The sequence below is a fragment of the Homalodisca vitripennis genome, unplaced genomic scaffold, assembly GCF_021130785.1.
Source record: "Homalodisca vitripennis isolate AUS2020 unplaced genomic scaffold, UT_GWSS_2.1 ScUCBcl_4349;HRSCAF=10478, whole genome shotgun sequence".
Classification (NCBI taxonomy): domain Eukaryota; kingdom Metazoa; phylum Arthropoda; class Insecta; order Hemiptera; family Cicadellidae; genus Homalodisca; species Homalodisca vitripennis.
The window spans coordinates 23978-51938 of NW_025780478.1; the positions used below are offsets into that span (position 1 = coordinate 23978).

General features: G+C 33.2%; 1 protein-coding gene across 1 annotated transcript in view; it reads left to right on the top strand.

Moving 5' to 3' along the window:
- LOC124372921 (intraflagellar transport protein 56-like) overlaps nt 1–26459 on the top strand; it is a 29027-nt gene extending 2568 nt beyond the window's left edge. The window contains exons 3-8 of the mRNA XM_046831333.1: nt 876–1070; nt 4920–5128; nt 6610–6696; nt 9868–10060; nt 11127–11282; nt 26418–26459. Coding sequence (XP_046687289.1) covers nt 876–1070; nt 4920–5128; nt 6610–6696; nt 9868–10060; nt 11127–11282; nt 26418–26459 — 882 coding nt within the window. The remainder of the gene's footprint in view (nt 1–875; nt 1071–4919; nt 5129–6609; nt 6697–9867; nt 10061–11126; nt 11283–26417) is intronic.
- The last annotated feature ends 1502 nt before the right edge of the window (nt 26460–27961 follow it).

Sequence of the window (27961 nt, forward strand, 5' to 3'; positions counted from 1 at the left end):
TTTAATGAATTTGGGTAATTGTTGAATACAACTATACAGCAATTTAATAATATTTTAGAAAATCCTCTGTATTTTTCTACAGTAAGTATGTTGAAAAAAACAATGCATCTAATTGAAATAATTTTATGTATATTTCTTGATTTAAATTTTAAAAACACAATTCTTATTTTTTAAAACTTTCTGCTCATTTTGTATCAGGTTAAACAAAACTTATTTTCAGAATTTTAAAACTAAAATTAATAATCAAACTTTGATGGTGAAAATAGTAAATGGCGGTAGAATCGACTATATCACTGTGTTCTTTGTGTTGTTGGGGGTGGTGAGGACACATCTGGTGGAACTACCACTAAATAAGAGCAACATAAGAAGGACAAGAGTGAATAAACTGCTTTAAGGGTCATTTCTAAACATTTGGCAAAACTTTGTAAAGACAAGCATTGGCGCTAAAAGTAATCAATAATAAAATAATATTTAAGTGTGAATTTCAAAAGTGTTTAAAAGTTTATATTCATTACACTTAATATGGCAATAATGATATGTTAAATCACATTTGATACTGACTTGATCTAATTTGGCTCAAATTTAAATACACTTGATCAAAACGTGATCAAGATTTAAAACATATTTTTTCCCTAATTCATATTTAAGAAGAATTTGATTGAAATTCTTATGTAATATATCACAATTTTGTTTTAAAATCTGATCCAATATCTTAAAAAAATATGAAGTACCGTAAGCCTTTTGTAAGAAAAATTGTTTATCTCAATGATTTTGTCAGTTCAGTTGACAAGGATTGTGAGTCTTAAAAAACAAAACCTCTCTGACTATCAATGAAGGGTTTAACCTTCTTATCATACATACAATTCTTGTTACAGTTTGATCAGAGCAGTGGAAAAGGTACAGAAATGACAAACCGTTGGCTAGGCTACTGTGCGTTCCATCTTGGAGATTACCAACGAGCTCTGACCATCTACCAGTTCCTCAGTCGGTCCAAGGATGCTCCTGAGGATTTGCAGACTAATCTTGCTTGCTGTTACTTCTTTCTCGGAATGTACCCACAAAGCGAAAAGGTTGTGAAATTGAAATGAGTTGTTAGAACATTTAGAAGAATTCGTAAGTTTGTCACATAGTAATGCACATTTTGTTATCATCATTAATGAAATTACAATCCACATGTTTTAAACCTGCCATGTAAAGTTAACAATTAAATTGATTGTCTTAGGTGTCTATGGAAAAGAGCAGGCATGGTTTAATTTCTATTTAACAAACAGAAAAAAATATGTAGAAATAGAAGGAAAATATTTCACAAGTCAGTATGTGAGGGCTCATAGAATACAACTGCAGACACTACGGCATGGTGTACCCCAGGGGTCTATCCTGGGACCTCTAGTGTCCTTATGTTACATAGGAGGTTTGCCAGAGGGTGATGGAGGGTTTGGATGGTACCTTGTGTCTGTATGCTGATGATCAAATGTTTAGTTTTCTGGTCAGATACATGAAAATATTGTCATTTCATCACATATTGGTATAAGTAGGATTAAGGCTTTTTTGACAAAAGGAATCTTTTATTAAATCCAAACAAATCTAATTACATATTTTGTACAAAACAATCCAAATTAAATTTCAATCCTGACATTTTTTTAGACAATGACAGACTGAAACACGTAGATCATACACAATTTCTAGGACTTATTTATTAATAAGAATTTAGCTTCGGGTAAACATGTAGATCACATTACTAATAAATTTTCTACTGGTCTATATGCACTGGCACTGTTACAACAAATGGCAAATCTTAGTATTTTAAATACACTTAAGTAATATATTCCTCATTGATCCACTCACATTTAGCTTATCGAATAAGCTCTTATGGAGCAACAACAATAAGGAATTTAGATAGGTTATTGGTCTTACCACATAAATCTTTGAGTCATGAAATATTTAAGATATACAGAATATGAAATATTTTTAAATTTATATATTTAAATTAGTATTAGTATTTAATTTGATTGAAGTGATGTTATTCTTTGTGCTTTGTACATGTTACAGAGTAAGGTGGTTATATGTCTATGACTAATGTCTATCAGGTAAAGATACTAATTTGAATATTGTTAACCTGGGATAATTATTTTTATAATCTCATCAATAAACTAACACCAGCCTGTCATGGAAACAAATTAGTTTACTTAGGAACAGTAAAGCTAAATTAAAAACCGTATTGTTATATATGGTGTCCATAACTTACTCTATTAAACAATATCATTTGGTTTTTCAGGTAAACATGAATAAGAAATGTCATACAAAGTATAGTTTTATCTGGCTGAACATTTTGGTACCAAGTTTATTTTAAAATAATAATAATACAATAATAAAGGTCCCAATCTCTTATTTCAATAAAGTACTCTAATAGAGTTATTGATGTTGTTTTAATGCTGATTTTACCTAAATTTATCTAAGAAATAATAATTTTTTGTTAGTAAAAACTCTATAAGATATATAGTACCTTTCTTAATTTCTGTTTTAATGACTAAAACTAAAGGCATGGTAGTGGAAAGGTTTGAGACTAACTTTAAACCTTATATCAAAGTACAGGAAGTTGTACACACAAACATTAATCTTAGCATTCAGGGATGATAATAATCAATTATTATAACACTAATTTAAAATACTGACATTATTCCTGATACAAATTACTGAATGACTTAAAAATAACATAGCCTTTAAATAAACATAATCTCATAGCCCTTAACATTTTTTTTTAAGTCAACTCAAAATTTCCAAATAAATTTCCTAATAAGAATAGTCCACTTTAACTATACAACCACTAAATGTTGCTGCCTTGAACTCCCTGATCACGAAATTTTGACCACAAATCTAGCTCCAGCAAGTCACTTGAAGACTTGTCTTTATTTCCATCTAACACACAAACTGGATAAAAATATTGTTTTAAATATAATTCCAATACTCCAACAGATTCTAGACTCAGCTCCAGAAAGTTGCCTGAAGACTCATCTTTTGTTCCATCTATCACACAAACTGGATAAAAATATTGTTTTAAACATGATTCCAATACTCCAACAGATTCTAGACTCAGCTCCAGAAAGTTGCCTGAAGACTATCTTTTGTTCCATCTAACACACAAACTGGATAAAAATATTGTTTTAAACACGATTCCAATACTCCAACAGATTCTAGACTCAGTTCCAGAAAGTTGCCTGAAGACTCGTCTTTTGTTCCATCTAGCACACAAACTGAATAAAAATATTGTTTTAAACAAGATTCTAGACTCAGCTCCAACAAGTCGCCTGAAAGACTCATCTTTAGTTCCATCTAACACACAAACTGAATAAAAATATTGTTTTAAATATAATTCCAATACTCCATTCATAATTTCATGAAACATCAATTCTTTCCTTACGCCAGTTGTATATAAAAAGTATATTAATAAACATATATAAACATTTTTCTACAATTTTCTCTTTAACGTCACATTCTTATAATACCAGGCACTCTAATAGAGTGGGGATCTCTGTCATACCATTAATTAAGTCATATTCAAATACTAACTTATTTTATATATCTCAGACCTTATTTAGAAATATATGTAACAAATTTAGTAATTTTTCTTTATTCGAAACCTTGTCTATTGAAATATTCAAACATAAAGTTAAAAGTTTTCTACTGCATATTGGACTTGAGGAGGCCGAGACCTTGTTACTGTCCGGGTGTGGTGTGAGCGGTCATGACCATTCTCGTACCAACTGTTTGCTCATGATTATGGTTTACCTACGACTAACTGCTACAGTAGACATTACTGAATACTACATTGTCCCCCCTCATTCCCATCTTCGGCTGTGGACTTGAAAAATAACCTATTGACAGGTACTGGAATGCACTGATGGCGATGAACATTGTATTAATGGAGATACCTTTGGTTAGAGATATATCAGTGCTACATTCCTGGGAGATAAGTTTGTAAATTCATATTAGGTATTAATAATACGACTCTAGCCTACGCACAGGCTGCTTGCCCATGTAGGCTAATTTCCAGACACTATTTTAATACTTTTAGTTATTTATTGTACATATATTAATTATCAATTTATATATTAATACTAATTGTAATAGTATTGTAATTATACAGGAAATAAACTTTCTTTCATTTCATTTCCAACAGATTCTAGACTCAGCTCCAGAAAGTTACCTGAAGACTCATCTATTGTTCCATCTATCACACACAAACTGGATAAAAAATATTGTTTTAAACATGATTCCAATACTCCAACAGATTCTAGACTCAGCTCCAGAAAGTTGCCTGAAGACTCATCTTTTGTTCCATCTAACACACAAACTGGATAAAAATATTGTTTTAAACATGATTCTAATACTCCAACAGATTCTAGACTCTGTTCCAGAAAGTTGCCTGAAGACTCGTCTTTTGTTCCATCTATCACACAAACTGAATAAAAATATTGTTTTAAACAAGATTCCACAAAAGATTCTAGACTCAGCTCCAACAAGTCGCCTGAAGACTCATCTTTAGTTCCATCTAACACACAAACTGAACAAAAATATTGTTTGAAACAAGATTCCGCAAAAGATTCTAGACTCAGCTCCAACAAGTCGCCTGAAGACTCATCTTTAGTTCCATCTAACACACAAACCGAATAAAAATATTGTTTTAAAACATGATTCCAATACTCCAACAGATTCTAGACTCAGTTCCAGAAAGTTGCCTGAAGACTCGTCTTTTGTTCCATCTAGCACACAAACTGAACAAAAATATTGTTTGAAACAAGATTCCGCAAAAGATTCTAGACTCAGCTCCAACAAGTCGCCTGAAGACTCATCTTTAGTTCCATCTAACACACAAACCGAATAAAAATATTGTTTTAAACATGATTCCAATACTCCAACAGATTCTAGACTCAGCTCCAGCAAGTCGCCTGAAGACTCGTCTTTTGTTTCATCTAGCACACAAACTGGGTGATGAGAAGAAGTTGATGGAGCATCACCAGCAGCTGCAAGATGTGATAGAGGACCAACTGTCCTTGGCCAGCATACACTACCTACGATCGCACTACCAAGAGGCCATCGACATCTACAAACGCATCCTGCTTGATAACAGGTAAGAACTTGTGTATTTCATAAGCTGATAAGAAATGTGTCTTATTGCCTTCATTGTACCATCCATCGTAGAATTTATGAAAATAAAATCATGCACAGCAATATAAGATATGAAAACCTTTTTTTATGCCATAAGGAACTCTTCACCCCACATATTATGGGGAAGGCTTAGTGAATTGCATGAGATTCTTGGTGACATATAGAAATAAAATTCGGACTACTCTAAAAAGATGTGGTCATTTTTTTCACAATATTCAATAATAAGTAGATCAAAGTTTTACATTGAATCCATTGAAAACAGACTATAAACATGATTTTTATTTATTTATTTTCTTACATCAAATTACTGATCATAGCAATACTCATTATCAAAACAAAAATGCCTGATGACACCTCGTTATAAGATACATACTTTTGGGCCTGGAGCAGATAAATGGAATTAAGCATAGGAATGATGATTTCTTCTAATATCCAGTACTGACTTCAGGAATACCAAGGAATCTCACCATAATAAGTATACAAGTAGCAATGCATGAAGATGGCCTTGTTGCACGAATGTTCTTTTTAAATTAATATGCTGTATTTTCAGACATGGTGCAACAAGATAAAATGGAATGTGAAGATGATAATTTATTTCTGTACTATCCTTAATTTCAGGAATGCTTAGAGATGTGTTGTTTTCCATGAAAATATGCTTAGTAACATGGTCCCTGCTAAAGTGCACAATCCTTCGGTCTTTATAGCAAGACATGATCTTTAGGAAGTTTGCAATTTTTTCAATGATCATCACTAACTCCAGAAACACTTGGAGAAGTTAGCATTGTTATGTATGGTGAGTGGCATGGAAATGAAAATACTGTTAATTGTGAACATGTGGTGGTGTAGGTTTCGAGAGTTGCAGGCTGATTAACGTGGTTGGATAGAAGGAGGCAAAGGACGCTGGGCAGAAATATACAAGTGGCGTGATGGGAAACTACCAATCAGATTTAATACATAGAGTTCAACATAGAGTAATATACACTAGAACGCTGATTATACTAATATAATATAATATTAATACAAGTACATTACAAGTATCATTACGCTTTTTCATTACACGAGCTGGGTTGCAGACAGTGATATTTTGTTAATCGTCCATTACTGATAGCACAAATGTTTGGAACATTAAGTTCAACTAAGAGTGCTGAAAACATCCAAGAATTTTAATGTTTATTTAATTTAATGTCTATGAAATATATAGAAGGGATGGCTATACTCATGATTACAGGTTGTTACTTTTTTGCTCAGTTGAAAAGAATATGAACTATATGTACTACTGACATTTTACACTAAAAAAGTTTAGATTGTCACAAGATTGAGGGAAACGGACGTTTTAAAATAAATTCAGCTTATTTCAATATGAAAATTAAAAATTAATGTTGGAAACTATTCTAATTAATTTTATATGTTTTCTGTTCCATTTCATGTTCCTTTTCCTATCAGTGGCATACTATTCCCCAAACAATTTCCACTCAAGAAGAGAGTTTCTCAGGATGATATCCAGTTACTATCCGTTCTTCGTAGTTTAAAGTTTGTATGACTTGTACGTTTTTATGTAAAACTGTATATACTATTTATTTACCAACTTATACTTAATATACAAGGCAAATTTATAAAGTAAGAGCTGTGTGATCACATGAAAAAATAAATAAACTCATAAGAAACACATTTTATTGGCAAGTTTAGTTAGCTACAAAACTACTTCACTTCTCTACATAATCGCCATTCACCTGTAAGCATTTTTCGTACTTCTGCACCAGTTCTTTACCCACTCTATATAGAAAGTCGCGCCTGAGAGTTTAACTAGTCGACAACACCATTCTTTCATTTCCTCTTCGGTTTCAAAAGGTTGTACACCAAGCCACCGTTTCAAGTGCAAGAAGAGGAAGTAGTCGCTTGGTGCAAGTTCAGGACTGTACGGTTGGTGATTAAAGAGCTCCCAACGAAAATTTTGGTTTTGGCAGCAGTATGAGGATACGCATAATCATGAAGGAGAATTACGCCAAATAACAGTTTCCCGTGTCATTTGTTCTAGATCCCATGGCTCAGTTTGTTGATGATTTCGGAGTACAAATCAGGCTGTAATTGTTGTCTCATGTTCCATAAAATCTACCAAAAGAACACCCTTTATGTTGCAAAAAATGGTAGCCATCAATTTTTAAACTTGTGTACGGAGTTTGGTTAAACTTCTTTTGGTTTTTGGTGAAGAATAAGTGTCACCTCTTTATCGATTGCTGTTTTGTTTCTAGATTGATGTAGGGTATCCACATCTTGTCCCCGTCAACAACACCAGAAGACTAAATTATCCATCTTGTTGGTAATGGCCCAAAAACTCTCGTCCATTGGACATTCTTTGCTCTTTATGGTGGTTGGTCAACATTTTCGGTACCCACCTTGCACACAATTTGTGGTATCCGAGGTTTTCCATGACAATATTGTAGACAGTAGTGCTTCCAAGTTGAGGTAATTGTTCAGCAAGGCCATTAATCATCAATTGACGATCAGATCACAGTTTTTGGTCTACTTGCGAAAAGATTTCATCGGTCAGGATACTGAGTCTGCCACTCCATTCTTCACCATGTAGATTTGTTTATCCATTTTTTAAATCACGGCACCATTGTCTAATCTTTCTTTCACTCATAACTGTGGGTCCATAAACTAGGTATAACTCCCGATGAATTTTTAGCAGTCAACAATCCTTTTGCATACAAGATTCATATCACAGAACACACTTCATAGTTAACACACATCAACTATTGTCGTGGACATTGTTGTTTGCATGCACGGACAAACAGACGACTTCTGAAGCACAACAAATGCTGCTACAGCTTCGCAATGAATCAGTTGATGATGGTGCAAGAGTAAAACTGTGTTCCAAAGTGCTAATATTTTAATATAATCAAACGGCCTTACTTTACGAATATGCCTCGTAAAACTAGTTTTGTATTTCATTTGTTATAATCCACTATCATAGTCTTGCATAAACCAAGAAATCCAGGCATATGTTTTTCAGTTTATAGTTCAACATATACAATAAAATATTTAAATTGGTTTGGAATGGGCAATATCTGTACATTTCAATTGTATTTTACATTGGTTATAATTAAATGGCATTAATTTTGTTACCTGGTTCGTAAAGAAGTCACATACACTTTTATCAATAATTACTCATTGATTAAAGACATAATGTGTGATAAAGCTTGAATTATATTATATTAACATTAGTAATCTGAATATTTCAGTTTATCATGTGTGTTTTAAAGGAAGAGGCAATATTTTTGTACTAACACTGTGTATGTGGTTTTCAGGCGTTAAAAAGACTACTATTTATATTGTTCTTTTTTTATAAATTGTTAAAATTTTTTTTAAAATACAGAAACTGAAAGTATATAAAACAAAATTTAATTGGGATATTAAAATCAAGGTATTAGAATTTTTCGTTCTTGTACATCAGTTACCATAAACAAAGGGTCAAAAATATTTCTTTAACCCTCATCAATGTGCATGCTCATTTGTAATAAGTTATTTTATGAGCAGTTATTCACTATTTAATAATTCATATATTTAATAAAAGTAAGAAATAAAATTTTAAGGAAATATTTGAAACTAACTGGTTTATAATATTAATGATGATGGTTTATAACTATCACTGTATTATTTAACCGTTTTCTGAACCCAGATTTTTAAAACCAAATAAATATCCAAATTTAATTAAATGAAAGTCATTTTAATAGTATTAATTATTTAAAGTAAAAAATTAGCTTGTACTAAATAATAATATAAGTATGCAAGACGATGATACATCTCATAATAATTACTCATTCCACAGTTCACATGAACCTATTATGTAATAAACTTACTCAACGCCAAAAAAGACAAGAGGATAAGGAAAACTTGCTCTAAAAATTGAAGTTAGGGTGTGGCTGCAGGAAGTATCTAGCACTGAATATGTATGTGGCTCTTTGGTACTACCATCTGAATTAGTATGACATGTCACAAGAAGTGATGTAACATTGTTGCTGCAGGAAGTATTTGGCCAGGATCATGTATGTGGCTCTTTGCTACCACAAGCTGGATTATTACGACTTGTCACATGAAGTGATGTAACATTGTGGCTGCATGGAGTACCTGGCCCTGAACGTGTGTGTATGTGGCTCTTTGCTACCACAAGCTGGATTATTACGACTTGTCACAAGAAGTGATGTAACGTTGTGGTTGCATGGAGTACCTGGCACTGAACGTGTATGTGGCTCTTTGCTACCACAAGCTGGATTATTACGACTTGTCACAAGAAGTGATGTAACATTGTGGCTGCATGAAGTATCTGGCACTGAATGTGTATGTGGCTCTTTGGTACTACCATCTGGATTAGTATGACGTGTCACAAGAAGTGATGTAACATTGTGGCTGCATGAAGTACCTGGCCCTGAACGTGTATGTGGCTCTTTCCTACTACAAGCTGGATTATTATGATGTGTCACAAGAAGTTATGTAACATTGTGGCTGCATGAAGTATCTGGCACTGAATGTGTATGTGGCTCTTTGGTACTACAAGCTGGATTATTACGACTTGTCACAAGAAGTGATGTAACGTTGTGGTTGCATGGAGTATCTGGCCCAGATAGTGTATGTGGCTCTCTGCTACTACAAGCTGGATTATTATGATGTGTCACAAGAAGTTATGTAACAGTTTGGTTGCAGGGAGTACCTGGCCCTGAACGTGTATGTGGCTCTTTGCTACTACAAGCTGGATTATTATGACGTGTCACAAGAAGTATTGGCAGTTTACCTGCAGAAATACCCGGACTCAGCCATTGCCATCAACCTCAAGGCTTGCAACCACTTCCGGCTGTACAACGGCAAGGCTGCAGAGACTGAGATCAAGACGCTTATGGTGTGCTCTTTTCACTTGTTTTATACTTAGTAGAATGCGAGTGTAAAAAGGAAGCATGAATTCCATATAAAATCTATTTTCTACCCACACATATCGCGTATAAACCCCAATAATATTTTATAAAAAAATTCATTTACATATTTACAATGTGAACGATTCCAAGTGATTCTCATGAAAACATGTGTTAATGCCTGTTTGTATGTTATCAAAATTTCAACTATGACATTATAATCAGTCCAAAGATTAAATTTTAATTTTGGGCTAAATAATATTGAAATCGTGAAAGACTACAATGGTATTGTTTTGATTAAGTTTGTGTAATGTAAGTCTAATTTATAAACTTTAGCTTAAAAAAAACTTATTTTTATTACATTTAAAAATATTAGATGTATTGAAATATGTATATTGTATTTAAGCTAAAATATTTATTAAATATATCATAACTTTAAAACAAATTCAAAGTAAAAAAGTTTGTAGGGATGTGAATAACATATTGACTATTTGTAGTTAATTTTGTGAAAATAAACAGTATAAACCAAATCAATTTATAATTTTATAATCTTAAAAAAGAGCTAGGTGGAATTTAAATTATGGGGTCCTAAACACAATGTTCCAAAAATAGATATTTTAGAATGCTCTGGATTATAAAAATTACTTAACAATATAATATGTATTGTATAAAAGGATAATCTGTGCCATGCTTTGGAAGAATTTACTGTAGAATGAGCCTAATATTTCAGGCCCATTCTGTTGTTTGCTATTGATCAAGATGGCATCTTACTATCAAAGTCCAGTTTGTAACTTACAGCAAAAGTGCAACAAAAACGGCAATTCCAGAACAGGTAAACTAACTGATCTGCTAGCAAAGACTCCGCATATGAATTTCATACTCCTTTGGTTGTCTATTTGTGTCTACTCTATCCTATTTATTTCCTTGAATAAAAAAACTGTATATGCTCTTAAAAATTGTGACACATAATAAATTTGTTTGTTTGTGTATGTGTTTAATGATTTACAAAACAAGCCGGGGATTAAAGGTTCTATGTTTGTTTTGAAAATTTCACAGGATCAGAGTTCGTCTTCGTTCAGTTTTGGCCACGACCTGATCCGACACAACATTGTGGTGTTTCGAGGAGGGACTGCAGCCTTACAGGTGCTGCCACCTCTAGTAGACGTCATTCCTGAGGCTAGGCTGAATCTTGTAATCTATCACTTGAAGCAGGTAGGTCATATAATTATTGTTGTGGTTTAAAATAGAAATAGCTGTTATATATTACAAAAAAAGAAACACTGTACAATTTATTTCTCATGCATGTGAACAACACAACACATATGTAATATTGTAAAAAATGTGTAATAAGTTAAGTTGTAATAACACTAAAGTTAAAGTTGTCTAATTCAACATATAAGAATAAAGAAACAGAGCATTCAAGTAGTGTAACAAGCCCAGAAACACTGTTATTTGGAACATGCAAACATAAGAACTAAAAAATAACAACAAAATATGTACCTAAGTATACAACACGTTGTACCTCTGCACAGTGAATACGCTTTAATAAAAAAATACATTTTAATACCTGGAAACTAAATGAAATCCAAGAAGACATATTATTATTATATAGACACACCAATAACTGCAACTTATCTATTAAGAACAAATTCCAATCTAAAAGCTTTAAACACAAATATACGATACTGAAGGAGCCAGCCAGCGTGAACCGTGTATAAGCAACTGTGTCCCCCCTTTAATCCATGCTAGAGCGCGTGGTACAGTCAGCGCCAAACAAGTGTGGTGCTGTGGTTGTTTGTCAATTGTTTCACCACGTGTACTGAGTTGTATTTCTTTTCGTGCTTGTTTGCTTGCTCAGATTTTTAATCATAGTTTTATTCACACACTTTGACCAAAATGGTCAAACTGCATGGCTACTCCTCCAGCTTTTGTTTGAAAATTAGGCGGCGAAGTGTACAACAGCCAGTTAAGAGAAATGATTTCCAAAGTTATGGATTTTATGAACGCTGAAAAGTTTTTAATAAGCGTTTAGAAGATGCGTGAACGAGTTCAAGCGGCAAGTGGCACGTCAAATTTTATGCAAACCAGATTAACTGTGCAAAAAAAATTCAAAACTCCTAACAAAAAAATGCCTAAGACATGTAATGTCTCGTTGATTTTTATATAAGTATGGTAAGGCGTATTGTAAACAGTTTATAGAAAAATGTCTTCCGACTGTCAAAAAAATTCAGACAAAAATGCAAGCTGATATGAACTTTACAGGTTCCAGAACCAGCGCACAACGGATTCTTACATGAATGAGCTACAATTGGATAAAATCAAAAACCAATAAAAAGATATTGATGGAATCCCATGACATGTCCTATCAAAGATGTGTTAAAAAAAATTACCAAGTATCAAGCATGAGTCACACATTGACTCTTCTTATGTAGCAAAAATAGATGGTTTGACAATTCAAATGCCAGTGTTGCTGTGGCTATCAAGAAAGGGACTCGCCTTATAATCTTACATGCAGGTGGAGAAATGGGCTTTATTACAATACAATACAATCTTTATTTACAAATTCCTTGGAGAATTGTAAGGGCGTCAAAATATCGTTTACAGTGCATAATATATATACAAGTTTTAGTTGAGTTCAAGGAATTCCTCCAATGAGTAGAATGGGTGATCTTCAAGCCATTTTCTTAGCATGTGCTGGAAGTTCTTGCCTTGAAGTTTCCTTATCTCCGGAGGTAGGTGGTTGTGCAGTTTTCTTCCAATGTAGGTTGGTTTTCTCTCATACAGTGACATGTGGTGGGTCGGTAGGTGATATAGTTCAGCACCCCTTGTGTTGTACTGATGGACATCACTGTTTTTTTGAGGGTTTTCATTACAGGTGCTGGAGATCACTGCTTCAATATAGAGATTCACAACAGTCAAGATTTTAAAAGTTTTAAATGCTGTTCTGCAGCTGTCATTGTAGTGTAATTCTGCTAGGGCTCTGATGGCTTTCTTCTGAATTTTAAGGACTCTCTCTAAGTTAGTCTTTGAGGTTCCACCCCACACAACCAGACCATAGCGGAGATGGGACTCAAAAACTGCAAAGTACCCAGTCCTGGCAGTGTTTGTATCACAAGAACTTGCAATGCGTTTTACTGCAAAGTAGCTAGTGTTAAGCTTTTTGCATAGGCTGTCCAAGTGAGGCACCCATGTCAGATTTTTGTCTAGGGTAACACCCAGAAACGTAGTATGATTCTTCATTTCCACATTTGGGATGTGTTCAACTATCTCTGCTCGCCTTCCAAAAGCAACTTGTAGTGTCTTTGTAGTGTTTACTGCCAGATCATTTTTACTACAGTATTCATATGCTTTTTTTACTGAAGTGAGACAAGATGATGTTAGATTTTCTGACTTGGAGTTTTTTAGGACCAGGGTGGTGTCATCCGCGTACATAAGAGTGTGACATTGATTTCCTATGTACTGAGGCATATCATTTGTGAAAAGGATGAACAAGACTGGGCCGAGAACTGATCCTTGTGGCACTCCTCGGTTGACTGGTAAGGGACCTGACTTGGTTTTTCCTGTTACCCCATTTGTTGTTTGTTTGAGTTCAACTAGCTGACTTCGACCCATGATATAACTTCCGAACCACTTTTTAGCTGTTCCTGTTATTCCAAGAAATTCTAGTTTTTGCAGTATGAGCTCGTGCCCCAGGCAATCAAAGGCCTTACTGAAGTCGAGGAATATGCTTGTTGTTAGTTTACCTTCTTCGAGATTGTCAATTATGGTTTCAACCATGTCGATCATTGCAGTAGTTGTTGATTTTTCCCCCTTAGGAATCCATGCTGTGAAGTTGTGTGCTGTGCTGTGTACAGTACTGTAGGAGTCTTTTTAGGACAATTTTTTCTATAACCTTGGAGAATGTGGAAATAAGTGATATCGGTCGGTAATTACTAACTTCCTGTTTTGATCCACCTTTAAATTTCGGGTATACTATAGACAGCTTTAGGTTTGGGAACTCTCCGGCTTTGAATGATCTGTTAGTTATATTTACCAGAGGTTTAATTAATTCATTTGAGCAGAACTTCAGCATTTTAGATGAGAATTCATCAAAACCAGCGGAGTTTTTTGTTTTTAATTCCTGAATTTGTGAATTTAACTTCTTTCTCTGTTGTGGGAGCTAGTGTAGTCATTGAAGAAACATTGTTTGTAGGATATGGGTTGAGTGGTGGTAAGTTTGAGATTTGTTGGTTCATATTAGCTTTTTTAAGCGTGTTTTCAGCCACATTTATGAAGAAGCTATTAAAGTGTTCCGCTAGCTTTTTAGAATCTTTGGCCAGCTCTTCATTGATTTTTAATTCTATTTTTTTACAGTCTGCTGCTTTAGTTGTTGACCATGTATTCTTAATTATGTCCCATGTAGCTTTTGATTTGTTATCAGCTGTATTGATATGGTTTGTGGAAGCTTCTTTCCTCAAAGTTTTAAGCCTTAGGTCGTAAAGTCTTTTTTTTCTGCAGTTATTGCCTTGTCGGCCTTATTCCCTGAAAGCTCATAGGTTCTCAGTGCTTTAAGATATTCTTCCTTTAGTGTGTTGGCTTCTTGGTCTTCAATTTGTCTTAGTTTTTCTTCTCTTAGTTCTGGCTTTTTTTCGTGGGCATGATTATTAAGACCGGTTTGACTACAAAACTGGCGATTATGACGACAACATGAATCACAAAACATACGTTAAATGGTTAACAGAAAAGTTAATACCAAATCTTCCAGAAAAAAATGTAGTGGTCATAGGTTGTGCTTCGTATCAAATTGTTCAAATGGGTAAGAGCCCTACCTCTAATAAAAAATATGTAGTAGACGATATATTAATTTGATATGGACATGAGATTTTAAGACTGCCTCCTTATCATCCAGAGTTGAATTCTATTGAGGAATCTGGGCGGATGTCAAAAATTGGGTTGCTGCAAATGAGATTAACTTAAGATTGCTGATGTTGAAAATCTAGCTAAGCAAAAATTTTAAAACGTTGTTTCTTGAAGATTGGAAGAAGGATTGTGAAAATGCAAAGAAACATTAACAGGGGCTTATTAGATGTCAAAAATCCTTGAGAGTTCTATCGATTTTTTGTAATTTATTTGAAAGGGAATGCAGTCATGAAGATTATTTAGTGATTCAGAATGTAGTGATAAATCTGAAGCTGAGAAATATATGTCAGGTGTGGAGGAGCTTCAAACAGGTAATTTAACAGTGCAAATATTGTACTATATTTTAAAAATGTAATAAAGGCTACTTCTTAAATGTAATAAGTTTTATAACAAAACAGTTCTTTTGTTTTTTTCATCAGCTCATAATTTGCAAAAGAATACTTAAATTTTTACCAAAATTTAACAGGCCACATGTTTATAGAGATAGAGACATGCGAGCGAGTCTTGGTGTCACTCAAGGTAGACATACTAAGAAAACATCGTCGGTTTGTTTACTGACTATATATGGTTGTGCCGCAGAAGGGGTTGTTGGTGGGTGATGGGGGATGGCACTGCAAACACGAATACTCCCCTCTCCACAGTTCATACTAGCTGGCTCCCTTAGTACTATTAACTCAGCAAAATTACTTCTTTGTGTAATAGCCTTTTTACACATGATTATTTTTGACGTAAAGTATCAGTCAAAATGTTAAAAACTAATATAGTTTAGTCTTGACTCTGAAAAATGTTGTATGACCCAAAGAAGAAACAGCTAAACTTGTAAAAAACTATTTTGTTTTTATACATGAACCTATTAACAAGAGGAGTCCAGACAAGAATTGACGCACCAAAAACTTTTTTATTTCTTACTAACGGGAGAAGTCCAGTCAAACCTTGTCCAGTATTTCAAACCGTTAAAAACCACAATATAAATATCTCAAATTATCTTGTGGTGTCTGAAAAATAGGTGATAAATATTTTGGGAATATATGAGAACTACAATAAGGGGTGACACAGCAAATGTCTGAACTGGCTTAATAAATTGATAGTGAACAGGCAGTGAAGCTGTAAAACCCCAAACATATAAACCTATAAAAACAGGCTTAATCAATAATTTGTTTTATGATAAATGTGACACAATAATATTAAGTGACTTTATTAGAACTAGAACAGAGTATTGTTTAAAACAGATTATGTGACATATCAACTAATGGGGATGGTAAGCTTGAAATGGCTGCCAAAGTAAGAGTAGAAAGCATTTAAATAAAATAGAAGACATATTCAGAGCTAATAGAACATCAAAAACAGCTGGATAAAGAAAAAAAAAATTAATTGGAGTTGGAATTGATTTTTGATGACTATGATATAATCAGACTGGTTATTGATGCTTACATAAAGAAAGTTGAAGAAGAAGAACAAAAAATAAAACATCTGATCAGCTCCCATTGATTCCTTAAACATCCTCAGGCCTATCCAATATTGGCTTGATTACTGATAATATTTTAATCTCTCAAGCATTAACAATATTCAATTTCAAAAACTTCTCCAGCTTTCCTCTTCAGTGGAGAAAACATCACCATCCTCCTACAAAACTAGATGAAGGTGAAACATATGAGGACTTGTTTAAAAAACTGAACTGTAGCTACCACACCACAAACCAGTATAAAACCTGTGATTACAAACAAAGAAGAAGCTGAAGCTTCTGGTGCTTTTGTTAGAAACATGATCAACCAAATGGAAAAACAGAACTCAAATCATCACATAAATTCAAAGAGAACAATATTGTAATTCTAGATAAAAACATTGAAAGGCAACATACAGGTCCATCCCAACCATTCTTAGCTCTGTTAATTTAGGTATAGTAGTTATACTTATCAAAGATGGACTAAATAATGACACACTCATACATACTAGTATTATCAACTATAAAATGGTTTCTGAGTTAGGAGAAAGGCCCACATAAAAAGGAGGTGTGGCCATTTACAAACATGGCAACTTTGGAGGTGAAGTCGAAAGCCTTAGTAAGGGACTAGTTTGTGAAATAACAGGAATCATAGTGCATGCAAGAAATAAAAACGTTTATGCATCCTTGGGAGATATTGTACACATAGTGCATCTGTGAAAGATGCCTTTGATATTCTGACTACCCTTCCTGGCAAGATTTCTCAAGCAAATGGTGCTATCTGTCTAGTTGGAGATCTCAACATAGACAGGTTAGGCAGTTCATGGAATGAGAAGGCATAGCCCTTGATAGCCTTTTTGCTTCTTATGACTAGACTGGACCTTCCACCAACTAGAATTTCCAATACTTCTGTCTCTTCAATTGACCATGGTCTACAACAACCTTGATCTAAGTAGTGTCAATGTTAACATATTTCATTCATATCTCCTCGATCATACAGGCCAACTTAGAAAACTGAATGTTCTTGTTGAGCTAAAAAGCCTACCAACTAACCCTAGAATACATCTAAATGCAAAAAATCTTTCAAGCTTACAGGGACTTGCACTACAAAGCTAGGAAAAGGTCTCAAGCTGAAAAAGCTTATTCAGAATTCATTGGCACCTTTACAGCAGCCCTTAACTTATCATGTCCCTTAACCCTCGAGCTGGCAGTTGAAATTTCCTCAAGTGGCAGGCCATTTTGAGGTGTTTTGCAGTATTATTGGTTTTTTATTTTTTTTTTAAATATAATTTGATTATAAACCTATATGTATTATATATCACTGTTTTCACAAGAAAATTTACTTTTTATTTATGGAAATAAAAACCCAAAAATATAAGAAATTTATCACTTTTTTTACTAAATTTGTTTTCAAAAAATAAAAAAGGTATGTAAAAGTGGTGGGGGTGCACCTATAAAAGACATATTGTGTGAAAAAAATATTTCCAAAATACCCAAAATGTTGAAAATTTTTTATAGTTTTAGAAAATGTATAGTTTACTACACTTTTTTTAATTAAAACAATTATGAAATACTCTAATCTGAAGATAGTACAATACGGCTAAATTCGTTGCTATGGATACGACTGTGTTACAAAAATTCATCAAAACCTTAATTATTACTCGAAAAATTCATAAAATACATTAACCCTAGAAGTGTGTCCATGTTACCAAAGATAAAACGTCAGTCCATTTTTGATGTGTTGCAAGGGTTTTTTAAAAGATTCGTGAAAAATACTTAATATAAAGAAAACATATATTGTTATATATCGTTTTTCTTCTCAGAAGTTGTTACTATTTGAAATAGGAATAAACGTTTTGATATTTTTTGGTTAATTATATATTTTCATGGAAATAATGAGAAATTGCAAAAAGTTTTGTATGAAAATTTCTAGTTTGGACCTCTGTAAGGTATTGAAATATTACAGTAAGGTCAAAATGTTAAATGTATAAAATGTAGAGAATTTTATGCCAAATTAGAAAATATATTAAAAATTTCTATTAAACAAAAATTGTAATTTTGCCATTTTTTTTTACAAAAGCGAAAATGTACAAAAATGTACAAGGGTTTGGGCTTTTCGTTTTTTTACCTCCAAATGTGACTATATATTTATATGAAAAACAGTTTTCTATTGTAAATTATACATGCTATTTGAAAACACTAAAAGTAAACAACAAAAAAATAAACTGTTATTTTATCATAAGCTTACAAAAAATTTTTTTTTGAAAAATGAAAATATTTTGCAACAAAATTCAGAAACAAGCTACAAAATTTTCACTTATACTTTAGGTTTATGTAATTTTTGAATATACCCTTAGTAAGTATGTTTGTTTGGCTAAAGTAAAATATAAGATATGTTCAAATACTTTGAGAAGGAACTGAGTTATGACATTTTTGTTAACAGTCGCATGTTGAAGAATTTACTCATAAAAAATAATCTGGTTTGCAATGTAAAAAAATATGAAAACATTTTTTTACTTGTTATATTATGTTAGCACATAATGTTTGAAAGAAATACAGTCAATAATTTTTAAATTGAGTAAAAAATAAATGTTGTGCGTCAAATATTGTAAAACCTTGCATTGTAAACATTTTTGAAAATATATAAACAATAGATATTCAAAATAACATTGTTTTATAATGTTTTTGTCATTTCATATGCATTTATGCAGTAGAGTATTTCAACCTGAAAAAATAGAGACCTAAATTAAGAAAATCGGTAAAAAAAAATAAGCTCGTGGTGAAATAAAATGGTCAACAATGGCCAACAGGGATGGGTTGGGTTGGTCTTGATGCGACGCCGTGATTCATCTCTTTTGTTTCGCACTGCCGGAAACCTACTGAACTAAATTTACCGCTGAAAGATTGTACCGGTAGATCGTTTCTTTCACTTTACACTGTTCTTTTTATATTCTTTATTGACAATAAATAACTGTGTGAATGTTATTATACTAACCAGCATAAAATATGCTGGTTTACAACTTTAGAATTGTCCCTTTTTAGAATATTCATAGTAAATCAACTATTCATTCTAATGACTTTCTGTTTGCACTGGAAGAAAGAATATTTCATTCCGCGTCTATTGACATATGGCAGCACTGTTTGCAGGCAATACGTAACTTGCTGTGATTGGTTGAAAATGACGTATTTCTTTGACCAGGCCACCCGCGAAATTCAACTCAAACGATGACTTCTTCAGAAAACATTTCACCACGACCGTAATATTGATGTTAGAAAAAAAACGTTTTGTATGGAAATTGTAGAGTGGAATCTCACAATTTCAATGATACCAAAAACATGGTGATTGTTTAAAGATAAATAATTATTTTTAATAAAAAACTGAACCGACATACAATATGCTGGTTCCGCACAACACACATAAATTACAACCGACATAAAATATGCTGGTTCCACACTTCTAGGGTTAAAAGTAAGCCTATAAAAATAAATAAAGAAGCTTTATATCATGATCATCGCATATGAAAATGATCCTAAAGCTAACTAAAACTATCACAACACTGCACATAGCCTAGAACACAAAATCTCACTAATATATTTTTTCACATATATTTCTTCATAACATCACAAAATAAACTTATAAAACACAATCTACGAGAATTTATATGCATAAATAAACACACTTATTACATAAAAACACTTATTTCATGTAATAAACTTACGTTTTAGATGGCCAAGAATAACGCGACCGGGTAACAATACAACAACAATGGCCGACTGTTTACAAACAACTCTCGTTTTCAATATGTCATACTTAAATCATGGCATACAAAACAAAACAAAATACATCGATCAAATCAGCAACTATTTCTGATTCCAGTGGTATATGAATCGTTGCAGTTTAGTTCGTGTATTGATTATAACAGATGTCAAACGGGCACGTGTCAAATCGACTGATTTTCAGGTGACTGCCACTACAGAAACATTAATATCAACTGATAATCAGGCGACTGCCAGTTGTAGAATTAAAAAATTAGTTCTAAATCAAAAAATTTGTGTACAAGATCCATTTTTTTTAAAAAAAAGAAGATTGTTCATTGCATTAGAAGAGAAGTTCTTCCAAACCAACAATCCAGAGGACAGGTTAGACTTCATCCCCCCAAAAAAAAGAAAGACTACGACTTAAAGCTAGGGGTTCTCAGAAAGATAACAATAATGTAGACCACATTACTAAGTCCAGATAAAAATCTCTTTAAGACCTGATCAACAGATAGCAAGTATAAAAAAGACAGGTGAATGATATCACATGGTAGCTTAAATATGGGGAGGGTAGTGCTGTAAACAACTCATTGTTCAGGTTGCAAGAATGTTTAATGACTTTTCATAGCAAAACTGCTAGAGAAACTTAAAAAAAATAATAACCCTACCAACCAATATTAATGTATCTAGCCAAACTGATTGTCTACTGACTACTTTCCAAAATAACAAATCCAATTAAGTTGTGCAAAATCTTACTTTTATCTTCAGCAGGAGTAGATGAAGTTACATCAAGAATGTTTAAGACATGCAACAATTAATTATTGCGATCCACTCAGTGATATTCCCTTCAAAGGTAAAGATGCAAAAGGATATCGCTTTTATCAAAAAAAGTAACATTCATGAGCTTCAAAATATTAGACCAATATCTCTTTATGTCAACATTCTCAAAAGTTTTAGAAAAATTGTATTTGGTATGCTCCTAAATAACCACATGACGTATAAACTTTTAATTGATAGACAGCATGGTTTTCTGGCTGGAAAAATCTACCACTACAGCTCTGACTGATTTACTTCAGCATATAATTGATATTATTGAAGCAAACAATACTGTTACCAGAACATTTCTCTTTGTTTAAGCTGAGCATTAGACTGCTTGGATCATTAATTGTTCATGGCTAAAAGACTAACTGAGTATTAAGGAGGACAGCACTGTTCCAGAGATACCTGAGTGGATGGGAACATGTTGTGACAATAACCTAGTGGTAATATCTGCCTCTGTCTGTTTGAATTAAAAAAAAACTACTACCTCCTCTCATTGACATGTAAGTTCAGAGAACTTAAACACATCTCAAACGATATTTGGCTGAGGAATCTTGGACTAATGTACTTCAACAAGATAGTGTGGAAGAGGCCTACAGACAATATTTGAGACAATAACATACTTTTTAGATCTCACTTGTCCAATCAAGAAAATTCAGAGTTGTGGCAAAACCAAAAGCTCGACCATGCTTATGACGAAGAAGCTCTCCGCTTAAAGAAAGATTTTCTTAAAGCAAATGAGAGATATTGTCTTTCTGGCAGCCAAGAGGATAAACAAACTTCTACGCAGCTAAAGAAGGCTTACGACTTAAAATTAAGGACCTTAAGACAAGAAGCTAGTGCTGCTCATATTGACAATGCTGCCTAACAAAAATAAGGCTGTTTGGGAGATCATAAACAGCGAGAGAAATCATCCAGCACGAGGACACAATTTCTGGATTTGACTTCATAGTTAAAAACGGAGACAAAATTGATGACCATATAGATATAGCCAAACCATTTTAACAACTATTTCTCAACTATTGCTGATGAAAACTCTCAAACAGAACTTGTACATCAACCCAAGAATGCAATTTGTTCAGAACCCACCTGTTGAAATGCCACTGACCTCTATGGAAACCCACATCAATTGAAGAAATAAGTAAAGTAATAGACTCACTAAAAACAAAATCCTCATTTGGCTTAAATGAAATATCCTCAAACATTCTAAAATTTTGTAAATAATGAACAAGTAGCGGGGTACCGATTTTTCATATCACACAAAACTGTCTCTTCTGCATGGTACTTTCCCCTTAAGCATGAAAATTTCCAAAGTTATCCCTCTTCACAATAAGTCCAGTAAACACCACATAGAAAATTTTAGGCCAATATCTTTAATTCCAACTGAATCCAAAATTATTGAGAAAATTGTACTCCTCTAGACTTTTCAAGCATCTTCAACTGAACAACCTTTTGACAGAGGAACAGCATGGTTTTATTAAGGGACGATCCACCATGACTGCAATAGTAGATCTGTTTGAGCACATTGTGGACAATATCGAGGCTGGAAATAATGTAGTGGGAGTGCAACTTGACTTGAGTAAGGCATTTGCTTGTCTAAGCCATGCACTTGATTATAAGAAAACTTTGTCATCTAGGAATCCAAGGAACAGCACTTTCATGGTTCTCAGCATACCTTGAAAGGAAGACACCAGGTTGTAGAAGTGACTCAGACCATAAAAAAAGAGTTACTAAAATTTCAAGATCTGAGGTCCTGTCAATGGACCGTGGTGTACCGCAAGGATCTGTGTTGGGGCCTGTACTTTTTATATTATTTACTAATGATTTTCCTAAAAGTTTTACATTCATACAGTAATTTAGTCTTGTATGCTGACGATTCTATGCTATTAACTGCCAATAGCTCAGTGGAAAATCTAGAAATAAATTCATACATTGCTGTTAACATTGCTATGGACTACTGTAGAAAACAATGACCTGGTTTTCAATGAATCAAAGACGAAACAAATTTCATTTGGGACAAGAAGGATGACATTTCAGATCTACCAAATCTTCAATCTTTCCAATCTCCAAATAAATGTAAAGCTGCTTGGAGTATAATAAAAAAAGGAAGTTCATTGTAAGAAAGAAAGCGTTTGAAGAATTAATAAAGCCTGATGACTTTAATGATTATTTTATAAATATAATTAGTACTACACATTTGAAGCAAAATAATTTTGACACTGCTATTGAGCTTTTGAGTAATTATTTATCTAGAATTTAATAATGCTAGTAAAACATTCCAATTAAATGTAATAACTGAATTTGAAATTATAAAATATGTATCTAAGTTGAGTGGATCAAAAAGTGAAGATTATTTTTGGGGTTTTCTAATAAAATCATCAAGGATATTATACCCTACATAGTAAAACCATTGACTTTTCTATTCAACTGGATGTTATCTGAGGGGATTTTTCCTAAAGCACTGAAATTTTCCAAAGTAGTGCCAGTGTATAAGATGGGCAGCAAGGCAGATCCTGCTAGTTACCGTCCCATTTCTTTGGTTTTCATACTGAGTAAGATTTTTGAGTGTTGTTTTAAAAGACCAATTGTATGATTTCTTTTCTCAAAACAATTTGCTCTGCAAAGAACAATATGGATTTATAAAAAAATCCAAACACTGTGAAAGCAATAGGAAAAATTGTGGAAAACATTTTAAATAATTTTGAGAAAAAGATTATATCATCTGCAACATTGATAGATTTAAGTAAAGCGTTTGACTGTATTAATCATGAGTTGTTGTTAAAAAAGTTGTTTAGTTATGGGCAATAAAACATAAAAAATTACAATTATTGTCATCTTATTTATCTGACAGGAAACAGTATGGTTGTCCAGGGGGAGAACAAGTCCAATTTCAGAACAGTGAAATTGGGAGTTCCGCAAGGCTCTGTTTTGGGACCTTTTCTGTTTATTGTTGCAATCAATGATTTTTCATCTAGCCTACCTTGTAATTCTGATTTGTACGCGGATGATACTACTCTTTTAAACTGTAATAAAGACTCACAAATCTTAAAATCTGATCAAGAACGTTCATTTAAATTAGGTCTAGAATGGTTTAAAGCAAATGGGTTGGCAGTGAATCATAATAAAACTGAATATTTTAACATTATCTCTACACAATAATACTAAATACATTAATGATTCCTGTTAAGTTATTGGGTTTTATCCTAGATGGTAAATTAAGCTGGCAACATCATGTTAATTATTTATGTACTAAACTGTCTAGAGTTATATACCTATTATGTAAACTAAGGAATACTGTTACTCAAGAGATGTTGATAACTGCTTATTATGCATTTTTCCATTCACACTTGAGGTATGGTGTCACTCTTTGGGGAAACAGTTCCAGTGCCAAAAAAATATTTTTATGGCAAAAAAAAGGTATTAGGATTTTTTTAAATGTTTCTAAGCAAGAATCTTGTTCACCTTTTTTCAAAGAAACTTCAAATTATGACCTTGCCAAGTTTATACATTTACTGCTCATTACTTGATGTAAAAGAAATTTGAATAGTTTCATAAATAGACAAGATGTTCATACACACTGCACAAGAAAAAAGTATTTTACTCGATCTACCCCCAGTCAGACTCGAAAAGACCAAAAACAGCCAGATATTTTTCAGTATAAAATTATTTAATAAATTACCAGAGAAAGCATGGAATATTACACTTAATAATTTTAAAGTTACCCATTGCAAAGTGGCTGAAAAATAAAGCTTTTTTACACTGTTGGAAGATTACCTAGCCTGTGATATTAGCTCATTAAGTTTTTAATCCATTGTTAATTTAAGATTAGGACTGTTAGCACATATTATATAGATTTTTTAAATTATTTAATTGTAATTTAATTGTTTTATTCACATTTATATTATTGTTATTTAGTTCTAGCAATTAATAGGCAATACTGTATTTTGTCCTATAACTGTGCCTAGATTAAAGATTAAAGTAGGCTATAAAATATGTTGACTTTGTCTATTGCATAATATGTATTGTGCTTAATGACAATAAAATATCTTGTACCTTGAATCTTGTCAGCTCAACTAATTATCTTGGAATCATTGTTGATGACAAACTCTCTTGGCTAAATCATATTGATAACTTATGCCTTAAACTTAGCTCAGCAATCTATGCCATAAAAAGGGACGAAAGCTATAAGCACGACAAAAGCCACAATAACAGCCTATCATGCTCTGTTTGAAAGCCATATGAGATATGGCTTAGCGGTTTGGGGTGGTTCAACTGAAAGAAATCTCCAATGAATCCTCATTCTTCAAAAAAAGGCTCTAAGAATCATGGCCGGCTTGGGATTTAGAGAGAGCTGAAGAGGGGTATTCAAAGAGTGGATGTTATCAACAGTAGTCAGCCTTTATATTGTAGAGTGTATTTTGATAGCTACAACTCATAACGTCCAACAGCACCAAGACATTCACTCTTACAATACTAGGCATGCCAATAACTTTACTTTGCCAATCCACAAGTTAAACTCTCTCTGAAATAAAACAAACCTATGCTGGAGCAAAATTCTTCAATAATCTCCCTGATGAGCTGAAGAAAATGGAAAGAAGGAAGTTGAAGAAAAGCCTGCACTCCTGGTTCCAAGAGAGACCCTTTTACTCAGTAAAAGAATTCTTGAATTGGAGAGCCGATTCGCAGAGAATGTGAAGACCTAGGCAGCTAATGACAACAAACCTGGGAAAAATTTTAAGATAATATGTATTTGACGCCATTTCCTTCTTGATGAATGTGAAAATAAAGAATTGTCTTGTCTTGTCTATAATACAAAACAATCAATGGAGTGACTAAAAAAAACAACATCCCCACCACAGTCTATGTCTCTAGATGTGCCTCAAGGCTTTGTTCTGGGTCCTGAAGCAAAATCAGATATGGGATAATACTCTGGAGGGCATCAAATATCAACCTCCAGCAAGTAATTGATCCAATAGAAATGAGTGGTAACTTTACCTCAGGACAGCTGTAAAGTAGCCTAAAAGAATCTAAATATCCTTACCGTCAAAGCTCGTTACATACTTTAAGTCATCATGTATGCTGTCAATCTCAACTTGACTTGAAACAATCATCTGCGGTCCAACAATCAGATATGGATATGACTTAAATCTACCAGCTCACAGGACTGTATTCTTTGCCAAGAAACTGTTGTATATTGGAATGAAGACTGTTTAATGCTCTCACAATCACTCATATAAATGAATAAGAAGAATCTCAGTAGAATACTTCATTGCTGGATCATGGAAAAATCCGTCTACACAATCAATGACAAACACCCTGGACTTCAAAAATGGAGAATGAAATTTTCTATTACTTGTATTTTTGTGTGTGTAAATTTACCTTTTCTGAACTTGATGTTTATGAATAGTTTTTCTGTATTCATTCTGTTTCAGGAAGAATACAAAGAGGCGTTTCTATTGGTTAAAAGATCTTGAACCATCAGTGCCCAAGAGTACATACTGAAGGGGGTTGTTAACGTGGCCATTGGACAAGAATCTGGATCTGTAAGTATGTATTTATGTGATAAACTTATTTCATAGTGAGGAAACCTCAAAGTCTTATGTAGATTTGAAAGCATAATTCACTAGTGTTAAAGCTGAAAAGCAATGTTATGGGGTTTGCTTAAATGAAACACTCAGCGAAATATTGAATCTACTAAATTTTTAATTATATTATAAATAAATCTAAATATATAATATCTTTAAAAAACTAGGCTGATTTTTAAATGGACTATTGTTTATAAAACTGTCACAATAGCACTATTAACTATATTATCCATCTTATTTAACTATATTACACATGAGTCTATTTAACAACCGTCACAGTCAATAATTATTAATACAATTCCTGCCGTCATGAGTATTACCACTATTTCTGTCACTTCACAAGTTCATTTCTGGAGCTCAACTCACGTGCTGCGATACAGCACCTTATAAGGTTATTGGTGCTTCCAGGACATACAAGTTCTAGAACTTACTAGACAAGTGAAGAAGAGTCACAGTGCCCACCCATCGCTCATGTAAAGAAAGGTGAACGGGTCAGATAAAGAAACTGCCTCAACCCACAGGGCGTTCTCTCTGCAGCAATGCTATTCATGTATTATCCATTTTTTTACTGTCAGAGATCTTGATGGTTCAGTCACATTTCATTGTATCACAGGTTGACCTGTTTATTTGGAACACTCTCGTAACGCTAACAACAGTACATCAATAAGTCCATTTTAGTATAGTCACTAGATTTCTCTTATTTTTTTATAACTTTTTAAAAAAACTGGTTTCTACCACACGCATCCCCTTCCTTCTACAGAGCCTGAACTCACACTAAAATAGTTTCGTCATTGAGGGAGGGACACTTCTCACTGGTCAGCCAAACCGTTTTTCAGTATACTGTTTAAATTACAAAACAGTAAGAAGGATGTAGCTGTGCGTGTGAACGGAGCAGGCAAAAGTTGTAAAGTCATGTGTAAAATACAAGTCTATGTTTAATCATTAGCGAGCAAGGAAGGTTAGCGACAACAGTGCCTCTATGTTTACAGAAACACAAGCAGTTCTCTCCCACGCCATGCTCTCACCACTATCCTTGTTGGCCAATGTCATGAGCACAGTTCCTCGCCTCCTACTGTAAAGAATCAAAAAGCTTTATTGTCATTGAATACACAAGTGTACAATATACATAGTCACAACCATAGTAAGCATGTACTATAGTACTATTATAAACTAGATTTACACTTTGATTTTTTTTCCTTTAATTGTTCCATATATTTGTGGTCTGAAAAATAAATAACATTGTTCTAGTGGTTAAATATATAAAAATTGTATCAAATTAAAATAACATACATTTATTAAATCAAAGTGCACAACAAAGTAGGAAGATACTAAAACAACATAGTAGCAATCAAGTGTTGGTGACTAGAAAGCGATCAACACTCTTAAAAATT